This window comes from Limulus polyphemus, unplaced genomic scaffold (assembly GCF_000517525.1).
Source record: "Limulus polyphemus unplaced genomic scaffold, Limulus_polyphemus-2.1.2 Scaffold300, whole genome shotgun sequence".
Lineage (NCBI taxonomy): Eukaryota > Metazoa > Arthropoda > Merostomata > Xiphosura > Limulidae > Limulus > Limulus polyphemus.
The window spans coordinates 125,581-136,886 of record NW_013665910.1 but is presented as its reverse complement, the minus strand read 5'-3'; the positions used below and the strand labels follow the sequence as shown (position 1 = coordinate 136,886).

Genomic DNA, 11,306 nt, shown 5'->3' with positions numbered 1-11,306 from the left:
TTAATTTAATTTTTTAGTTTTCTGCGGAACAGCATTTTTTTTTATGGACCGGTACAGGGTCACAGACCACACTTTGGGAAATGCTAATCTAGGATGTACTTGACAGTTTTTGGGAAGAATTTCAAGTCTGCAGCAATTTGTTGGAGAGTCCAATCAGCATCATGTAAAGGTTTTATGCAAACTATCTGCTCTATTGACAATTCTCTACATTTTTTGACAACAAAACTTAATATATATAGTGTTAAACACTGTTTTTATCAAGGTTTATTTATGGAGTGCTGTTACATTGATTTCTTCTAGCATATACTGATACCATACGCTAGCTCCTTACTAATTTCTTTCTCTAGAGTTAAGACGCTGCATTGGGTACCATTAGAGTTATTTCAGACCCTAAATTTGATCAGTATGTTCATTCAAGCAGAACCCTCATGATATGCTCTTGGTACACGAATATGGGATTTCTAAAGAATGATAAATATTCTCACTCTGGCTCATTTAACTGTCAACAGGGATCAGTGAAACATTACCATAGTGTTGAAATTTACATTCTGTAATGGCATGGAAGAATTAGCCCCATAAAATGGGAAGAATGACAAAATATTCTTTGGTTGCAACACTTTTGCATAGTACTATATATATACTTTTAAAAATAAGTAATTGAAACTTTTATGTTTTTAAAATTTGATCTATAAATCATGTTTTAATGCCAAGTTTATTGATGATAAAGTAGTTTAATTAAATTTTGAATGCAACTGTAAACTGTAAATGTCGTGGCATATGCACTTTGACCTATTCATAGCAAAAAGGTTAACATTATAAGTATAAGAACAAGTTACTTACTGCTAGCAGGTAAACCTGTCATTTTACATAGTAAAATTTAGTATACTAATGCACTTCATACATGGAAATGGCCTTGAAAGGGGTCAGATGTTGTACTTGTGCTTGGAGTACAAGCCAAGACCAATCATGTAGTAATAAATATATTGTATTTTCTCATACTATAATATCAACAGCTGTAAAGGAAGGAGGAAGAGGGTGTAAACATACCTTATTGGCCCCCTGTCCACACAAGAATAGACCTAAATACCAATAAAGAATTCAAGCAAGATTGTAAAATTCACAATGGACAAGCTTTGGAGTCAAAATAGGCAGATATTAGGTTATTGGACAAAGAAAATCTTTTATGGACAGGCACTTTCAGAATAGACACATTTTAGATTAATGGACAAATGAAAAAAATCATGGACAGGCATTTTACAAAATAGACAGCTTTAAGGAATCTGCTAATTCAAATAGACAGTTGACAACCCTAGTCCATTTACAAGTGCATTCAACATTGTAACAATCTCCGGTTTCCTGCCAATTTAAAAATGTGGTCATATGAGTAAGAGCACATGATGGACACGAATGATTTTCCTGAGACCTTTGGGAAATGGGGATTATAGCTCGCAGTACCTCTATAGAGTCAATTTGACTCTAGGTATAGGATTTCCTTGCAAAGGGAAAATAATGTACCAAAATTATACAACATGTTGTTTTTAATAATTATTATTTTCTCAGCTTTTAAAATTGAAAATTGATGAAAAATATATTGCATATTGAAGGTACTTCACATCAAAAAGGGCAGGGTTCAAACCCTCGGAGCCCCACCCTTGTATTTGCTACTGTGATAATAATATACAATGAAATGTCTTTTACATTTATAATTACTATTTTATCAGTTGTTTATTGTGTCTTTTTTGCACTGCAGCAGCATTCTCATCTCCTGCTGTGAGAATTCTGCATGTCTAGTCATAATCATGCAATGCTACATGAAATTTGCATGCCTAACTTTGCACTTCCAGCAGTATCCTGTTTTCTGGAGTGATGTCGCCACCACATGTTAGTAAAGCCACATGATACCTAGTGCATGCATAGACGTTCAACGTGAACAATCTACAGGTAGCATGCTTTCCTTCACAAGCTAAGAAGAGCTTTCTTGATGCCGTTATAGAAAAATATGTAAAGAAAGGTCGATGGTTGGATTTCATCTACAAATATCTATTCTGGAGGTATATTACAATGATAAGTTATTAATGTAGGACCTACTTGAAAACTCACTGCATGCCACTGGTACCTTCCTTATTAAAGGGTCAATCACAGTTTTTGACATTTTCACGATCACACAAAATGTACACGTTTTCATGAACCCTTCCCTCCACCACTCTTCTGAAAACATACTCTTAAAATGGCAAGTTTTTAAAACAGATATATTATTAAACATTAGTTATTGTACCAGGAAGCAGTTATGTATTAATAGTGAATGAGATTTTTTAAACATTTTTTAAAAAGTAAACATGTGCTCCTCCATTCAAACATATGTTTTGTACACTTGTGAAAATTGTGACTGACCCATAACAAAAGCAAATAAGATTAGTTGAAGCAAGAAATATTTGCTGCAAAACTGGCATTTGCTGTAATTTATTTTAAAAGGAAACAGAGTGAAAGAATTTATATACTTACGCATACTTGTAATACACACGAGTCATATACCCAAAGCGTTCATGGCCTGCAATATCCCTACAAGATGTCACAGAAAAGAGAACATTTCCTTTTCATGATTTTAAAGTACGTTAACAAGGCCTGACTGTTTTAATATCCATACATTTTATACTCTCCTGAAGAAGAAGAATCAACTATTCAAAAGTGCTCAAGTTTTGGATCTATTTTTGAAATTCCTTATATATTTTATAATACAGACTGATAGAATTTAAGTCTCTAACCCTTGCATCTTACAGAAATAAAAAAAATACAAACTTGAGTTATAGACAGTGTATAACACTATTACTACATTTTGTTTTATATAAATTATGATAATTTGCTTATTAAGCTACCAGTAGAATAAGAAGGATGCTTAAATACCTAAGTTAAGATAGACAACAGAACACTGAATTTTAACAATATAATGTCATGTTGATATAAAAAATAATTGATTTAATTTTCACTTAGATAAATAGCATGTGAAATGATATTCCTAAAGTTCAAAAAGATTTAAAAATCCTAAGTCATGTACAACAATGAGTATAACAAGGACAAATACTGATCATAAAATAGAATAGGTGAACTTTTACACAAACATGTATCTATTATTTTCATTGTTATACATGATCAGAACTGTCATGTTCGTTTTTGAATGTGATCAGCATGTATACGTGTTATTTCAATTGTTAAACATGTTTAGCACATGCACCTATTATTTCAAATGATGAACATGATCAGCACATGTAACTGTTATTTCAAATGATGAACATGATCAGCACATGTAACTGTTATTTCAAATGATGAACATGATTAGCATAGGTATCAGTTATTCTGTTGTCCATGATCATCAAATGTCACTGTTATACTCATTGTTGAACAAGATTAGAAAATGAAACACTTAATCTCAAAATGTCAAGAATAAAGTTATATATATTATTACTTTGGCCTAGGATACATGGTAGCCATTATATGCACAACCATTTTTTTCTGAAAGATTATACATACATACACAGACAAACAATAATTAAAAGGTTTTGTTAGTGGGAAAGAAAAATTGAAAATATTTCTCTCAAAAATATGCAGGTAACATGATAAATTGGAAAAAATGATAATTCATTCAAGAATTATTTTGATTAAAGGGAGTTTTGGATATCATATGATGAGTGTGTGGCTAGTATTTATTTGTTTCAAGAAAGAGTAGAAAATATTTGAACAATATAAAAACACAAGTTGGATCAGAAAGATTGTTGATCACTTTAGTAAGTTTGTTGGTCAATCATGTGTTAGTTCAATTCTGTGAATGTTGAGTTTATATTTCAACAAATTACTAGTGAGACAAGAAAGACACACGCATTAAGTTAGCAAGTCAACGAAATTAATATAATTTTAAGGTTTACTATGAGCCCAGGTATATTAGTGAGTGTTAATTAACCTATTTTGTAGAACTAGTGATAGAAAACAACAACATTTTATTATCATTATGAGGATTGGAATTTCCATTATTTTTTACTGAATAATCCAAAAGAACCCACCCAAGAATAGAAACCTTACTCTTATGAAACCTATCATAGTGCTAAACTTAAGTGTCTAATTGTATTCAGTTCTCATATAGGTTCAATAAAATAAAATAAGTAATAGCTTACCACAGTTGCAGTGTTATGCGTGTCTTGGCATCCCACAATATGGATTTTATAGCAAAATCTACACCAATGGTAATTTTATAATATTGAGAAAACACACCTGAAAAACATAATATAATAAAAAGTATTCACTATTTTCAATATAGAACTTCCTGAAATAAACATTTACTGATAATCTCATCTAAAAGAGCCAATATTTAAACACAAGTAATGTCAAAACTATAGCTTAGTTTTTAGTGCAATATGCTAATTTCTTTGCTATAATTGCGAATCTTCAACAAAAAATATCATTATTCATATATTTACTTTTAATAATTAAGTTTGGTCAAAAAAAGTCTTCACAGACATAAAATATAAATGCATGTGACAATAAATGCGAACAAGATTAATTAATTTGCAATATCAAATTCAGATTTACCTTCAGAGAACATGTCTGTACTCTGTAATGTTAGTTGCAACTAAATAAATTCTATTAATTTTTAGTACTACTAATAATTAAACACAGTATTTACAAATATGAATAAAAAAAAGAAACATTTAGCATAAATGATTATAGTTTCAAGTGGTGAGAGAGAAGTTATATTTAGAAATGTCATTTAGAAATTGTCATTTACATATACATGTTTGCAACTAAACAGTATTAAGACATGTATATAGAACATCTTACTATGATCATATGATGCAGTAAAATATTTTACATGCAAGTATGATTGGTCAATGGAATACTTATACTTAAAAAACTTGATAATGCATGTACATTTGGAAGATTGAAGGTACACATTCCAAAGGCAATCAAGTTATTGAATTTCTGTAATCTTTTCTAGGCTGATGAGTACCTTTCAGGTGCTGAGTGCATATCTGCATATTAAATTTCAAAATTTAAGCAAAAATAATAATTGTAATTATTTCACAAAATTGTTACTGGAAAATATTTTAGAATTATATTCTGGCAATTTGTAGCACTTATTTCATGTAATTTGTAAAGAAAAATTAAAAAAAGTTCCCTTATTTAGGCACATCTCTGATTTTTAAAAATTTTTCTGCACATCCCAAACCAAAGGTTTATACTTGTATTAAAGAATCTATTCCTTGAGAATATAATCATAATTGTTTTGTTTCTCGCATGGTTTTTATTCTCTATCTCTGAATTATATTACCACACCGCCTTTTAATGACCTTACAGTAGGTGATTGAGCAAATACTGCAATGTAGAATGAATAAAGATGTGTAAGAAGCTATCTGTGGTTTTGTGGGAAAAGTTATTAGATGGATCTCTTACAGAGAAGAACAATGACTAAATAACTGGGAATTTTTACAGTTTGTTCAGACACCTCTTTTGTTCCTGAACATGTTTTGTGTTAGATTATATTTGAAATGTAAAGAATTTTTTTTCATATGAAAAGACATCAATTAGGTTTAGAGAATATGGTGGATGATAGCAAAATATTCTGATGACTCGAATCAGAATATCATTGTATTCAAACAATGTAGATAAGTAAAAGAACTTATTGTTTATGGAAAAAAAGGTATATTAGATGAAAACTGATCTTGACTAAGAATATTGTGAGCAAAAAATACTAATGCCTAAATCTTTTTCAGTTTTAGTGTTTATGATTTATAGCCAGAAGACATGACTACTGCAATCAGCAAAGTAAAGTATGAAAAGAAGTATATTCATGAACATCAATCAATTTAATACTAATTGTATACATAAAATGGACTTTCTGATCATAATAAAAAAACAAAGTGAAATTCCAAAACTATTTTGTTTTGCTGTTAAGCACAAAGCTGCACATTGAACTATCTGTGCTCTGTCCACTTTGGGTTCAAAAACCTGCTTTTTAGTGTTATGAGCCTTCAGATCTAGTGCTAGACTACCAAGGAGCCTTCTCATTAAAAAGGAAATAATCTTAATGTTTTGTCAAAACAGTGTCTCTCAAAAAATTTTGGAAATTTTCCAAACACAGAAAGAAATCTAGCTAAGTATTTCCACTATAAGTAGGAAAAAAAAATCAAGGGATGACAATGACACTTTCCTGGTTCAGAAAGGGTTAATTGAATATGAATTACTCTTGTGTTATAAATACCATGAATCACCAAAATATACAAAATTTTGTCATTTTTACTATAGAAAGTAATGTTGATGGTATACATATATGACACATGTCCATTACTAGAAACGTTTACTCTTCTATCTCTACATATTATTTAAATTAACTAAACAAAATTGCACTTTGTACGTACCCTCTGTGTACCTCCGAATAATTGCAGTTTTTCCTGAAATGACAAATATATTTATCACACATTATTTCAACAGTTAAACATTCAGCATTTTGCATATTATATTTAATAATAGGTATGGCAACAATGATTTATAAGCATAAGGAAAAGTTTTATTGATGGTGGAACATACTACATGTTTTGACAGAACATTGGTCTCCCTTCTTCTGAAGAAGATAGACCAATTTTCTGTCAAAACATGTAGTATGTTCCACCATCAATAAAATATTTCCTTATGCTTATAAATCATTGTTTGCCTACCTATTATTATATTAGCATAATATGCTTCCTTAGTCAAATGTGTTATACTTACTTGTACAGGTCTTGAAACTTCCAGAAACCAATATGTTTGAAATAAGATCTATATATAAACCTAAGTCTTTTTTAAAGAATCTTTTTAAATCTTTTTCAAATTTCTCTAAATCTCTAAACTTATGCCGATAACTTTACTTACAATTCATTCAAATGAAAATTTTGATTATGGATGGTAAATAATACGAGCTTTTCTTTAATGTTACATTTTTTCACCGATAAGTAATTTTCTAGGTATTTTGGTTCTTCAAAATGAATAACAAGTAGTAAAATAATATAAATAACCTTAAAAATGCTCAATGTAAATTAATATAGCACAGTGGTTCCCAACATTTTTCTAACTGAGGACAAGCTAGTTCCAATACCAAAATTTCACAACCTCTTTATACAATATTCACTTTTTAAACACTTATATATTACATTCTAAAACAACATACTCGAGTAACTATATTTTAAAATGCACATTTCTTTCCAACAGTGTTATGAACTGGTGATTGGGAACCACTGTTACAGATATACCTAAACAATGGCTAGTTACAGCTATCTTAGTCTCTTGGTTATCAGTGTAAAATAAGGAATAGATAAGTTTCTTTGTTTAAAATCTATAAACATTTAATTTATGTAGTTGAAAGCATCAATTTCTAAAAATGAAGACTACACTTTCAGATAATAATAGTGTTCAACCTTTTAAGTAATCTGGATGAAGTTCACCAAGAATATGAGAAAATTTATGGTTTCACTTTTATAGTTAAAATATCTGAAATAACATTTTTTTTGAACTGACAAACTCTTTTCAAAACACTTAATTTTTTGATTTATTCAGTATTTCAACTTTTCAAGTTTTATTATAAGTTTTGGAAATAATTCTTGCCATAAATGACAAATTCAGCAATTGCAAGTGGACCTACCAACACCAAAGTCTCCTATGACAAGAACTTTGAAAAGTAGCTCTTCTGTCTCATAATTAGTAATTGAATTCTCCAAAGTATTATTTTCTCCCCGAAATGGCACTACTGCAGTCATCTCTGATTTTCTTTATGTAGGTCAAACTTCAAGTACATTCAAAAACCTATGATGAATTTAGCAAATAATTTTTTTATAGTTTCCATAAACAGATTAATTCTATGAAAAAGTTTGATATGCATTCATAAGTATGTGGAAAACTGATAATCGAAGTAACATACATATACCTAAATGTAGGGGGAAAAAAGGACAAACTTACATTTCATATATGAATACTTACCGAAGAAAAAGTTGGAAGTTTACAATTTACACCAACATTATATCTTAATGAAATTAGAAATTAGTAAACTCCTTCCTACAACTGACATTGCAACTTAATACCTCTCTCCAGTTAAAAACAAAAACAAAAGAAAATTTAAAATGGTAATCTAGGTAATAGTAATACTAATCCATGAATGTGGATTAAAACTATAACATAATAACTGTTGATATTGACAATTAGCTTGGTATATTCTAAAAATCTAAGAAAGAAAGTAAAGATGAATATGTTATAATGTGCAGAATACACTACATCTTTCATATCCAATGCTGAAGAGGCCTTTCGATCAATAGCGGTGCTCATTGGATAGGGGCACAATTAGTAAAAATGCTGAATACATGAAACTTTAAGCATTTCTAGCTGTACTGAGGTACTACAGAATGACTTGTACCAGTTGGTAAGTCAAACAAATACTTGGCAAATGAACCTTTATTACAGTTATAACAAGATAATGTAACCTATATAAGCAATTTGGCTTTTATGACTCCTGATATTTCAAGAAATCAAGTATGATGTGACACACATGGGCTTTTATATACAGTAGGATTTGTCCAGATAGAATAGTTCGATTACTGTCTGGCCATTGTGATTTTGCTGATGGGGGTGCAAGGGGGCCATGAAGGGGTGTGTGAAACCTTACAAGTGTAGTGAGTGTTGGTATATTAAGTCTAAAGTAAAGACTTAGGGTTAAAATGATTTCCATGTTAGTTGTTTGGGACAAAAAGTTTAATGCTTATTCCCACCCTTAAAAACATAGAGTGACATTAGACATTCTCCAATCTTTGTGCACCTTCTCCCTGTGCAACAATCTACCAAAAATTAATGTGAGTAGCTCAAAAATCTGGTCTTTTATTCCTTTTTAAAACTAGAAGAAAAATTATCAATTTTTCAGGTTGGAGTTTTATTTCTCTTTAAAATGCTGCATCAAATATATATAAAACATTAAAAGGTCATCTTTTAGAATTCGAGCTAATACTTTACTGCTAAAATTAATTAGCATATTTTTACTGGTTAAATTATACTAAGAATTTTTATTACAAACCTTAATGTAATTAGTAATTCTTACAGAATCTTTTGTGGAAACAGAGTGAATTAAATACCAACTTATTTTACTTTAAAAAAATAGTAGTTTACCTAAAATATCCAAACTGAAATATTCTTTGTTGGTGGTGGTTTGTTTTAATAAAACTTTAAAAGTTTCATACAGACATGCACCTTTTATGATATTTAACTAATGTTAGTTTGAAAGCATTCTTTTTGCACTCACAATATGAGTACACACTAGATTGAGGGTTATTCTTACAGTTAGAAATGTGTTTTAGTTTCTTGAACTATCCAAAAAATTAAAATGAGTGCCACTAAGACAAATTTTGAGTTTCTATAATTAGCCATAAGTGTTAAACATGTACCATATTTTTCAAACTCTATTTGAACTGATTGGCAAACAAAGACATTCACAATTAGTTAATCATTTGCACTTTGAAAAACTTTTTGAAACATCTGAAAATATAAGAGTATGAATAATGTTTTTGAATGTTAGAAAAATGCAAACTTTCATCAGAGTCATAATGCTCTGCTTCAATTTTTCACATCATATTGTTTACTGTAGCAGTTTCATCCCATCACAAACACAGTTTGACAGCCTTGACTCTTCTTCTGATCAATATAATTTAATTGTTACAAAGTACTTTTACATTGTAGTTATAATGAAAATATCCTTAATGTAATATACAAAAAACGAATGGATACTTAATCAGTGACACTATGATATTGTTTTGGACTACAGGCTGAGCTTGTCGTCGTCTGAAAATCACCAACACAATAAAGACAGCAGAAATCCATAAAATAAATCACTATACTGCAACTTGAATAAAATCAAAACACGCAAGTTTATGAGAATATGATTGCGTGAAACTATGTTAACTGTTATCAGTGTTGTAATTTGTTAATGTAGTTGCTTTACTGTACCCACAACTCTACCTTTCTAGTACTAGTAGTATTAACTTACAAATTACAATACAAAACTCAGCTATTATTATTTATCAGAATATTGGACAGTAACTTTAACATGAACAAACACACATTAAAAGAAACGAACAAACTTTCTCACCTCCTGTCAGTATTAGTTCCAAATCCTAGAAGCATTAGCAACGTTAACGCTTAAGTTACCTTGACTTATTTTCTGTCAAAGAACGCTGGCATTCCCATGTTAGACACAATGATTCATACCAGAGTCTCAAGAAGATCGCGATGTTGTTTGGCGAACGAGTAGTCATAACAATCGTAACGAAGCAAAATATTGCATGAGCCATTTTGTGTCTTATTTAAATATTTAATAAAGTTAGATATTATTGCACGAGCTCTTGTAGTTAAACCTTAAAGGATAAAGATAAAACAAGTGCTCTTTTTGATACATAAATTTACTTAGTATACTTTGGGGTTGTTTGGCATTAGTGTGCTGATAGTAAAACAGTTTTTAATACTTATATTTACCTCTTTATTTCTGATGAGGTTAAATATTTTTGTATAGCACATACGAAAATATTTCATGTATTTCGTGTTCGTATATATTTGAAAAATACAAATGATTATCTTATAGTTGTAAGTTATATTTTTTATTTTGTAATTTATTTGTTAACTAAAGGTTTGTTTGTTTGTTGTTAAGCGCAAAGCTACACAAGGGAGCTTGGCTATTTGTGCTGTACCCACCACGAGCATCGAAACCCGGTTTTTAGCGTTATATGCCATCAGACTTACCAGTGAGCCATTGGGAGGTGTTAATTAACTAGAGGGAGATAAGAGTCATAATGATAACTTTAGATAAGCCTAGAAAGTTGAAGGATTTGACGTCAAGTTTTCCACTATATTCTAAGTAAAATTATAAATACGAGTTCAAAGAAGTAGTTAAGACAGATAGAGTTGTTCCAAAACTATTCTCAATAGACGAGTACATTGTTACAAAAATAAAAGTAGTGTTACGACAGCGGAGGTCACGTGACGCTAGTAACACGTCATGCGCTTCTAGAAAATTCATGTCCCTTCTTGAAGCCTCGAGTGTTTACTAGATGCACGGTATTCTTGTATATAAGACCGCCAAGAACTGACGGCAACAATATAATTGAACTGCAGAAAGAGAGAGACTGACGATTGAGTCGAGCACGTAAGTCGTTTGTTGTGAATTATAGCGTTTGTTATAGTATGACTGTGGAAATTAAGTGTATTGCAAAATTGTATTCAGAAAGAATAAACTAGTTTTATTTAAGAAAGGACCT

The 11,306-nt window shown here is 30.2% G+C and overlaps 1 protein-coding gene across 1 annotated transcript in view; it reads right to left on the bottom strand.

Moving 5' to 3' along the window:
* The window catches only part of LOC106457178 (ras-related protein Rab-32-like), a 22,122-nt gene extending 11,875 nt beyond the window's left edge, over window positions 1-10,247 (bottom strand). Inside the window, exons 1-5 of the mRNA XM_013916571.2 lie at window positions 10,145-10,247; window positions 7,661-7,821; window positions 6,405-6,437; window positions 4,164-4,260; window positions 2,503-2,559 (exon numbers count right to left, since the gene is read on the bottom strand). Of these exons, the coding sequence (XP_013772025.1) occupies window positions 2,503-2,559; window positions 4,164-4,260; window positions 6,405-6,437; window positions 7,661-7,775 (302 nt within the window). The 5' untranslated portion in view covers window positions 7,776-7,821; window positions 10,145-10,247. The remainder of the gene's footprint in view (window positions 1-2,502; window positions 2,560-4,163; window positions 4,261-6,404; window positions 6,438-7,660; window positions 7,822-10,144) is intronic.
* Between the last annotated feature and the right edge of the window lie 1,059 nt (window positions 10,248-11,306).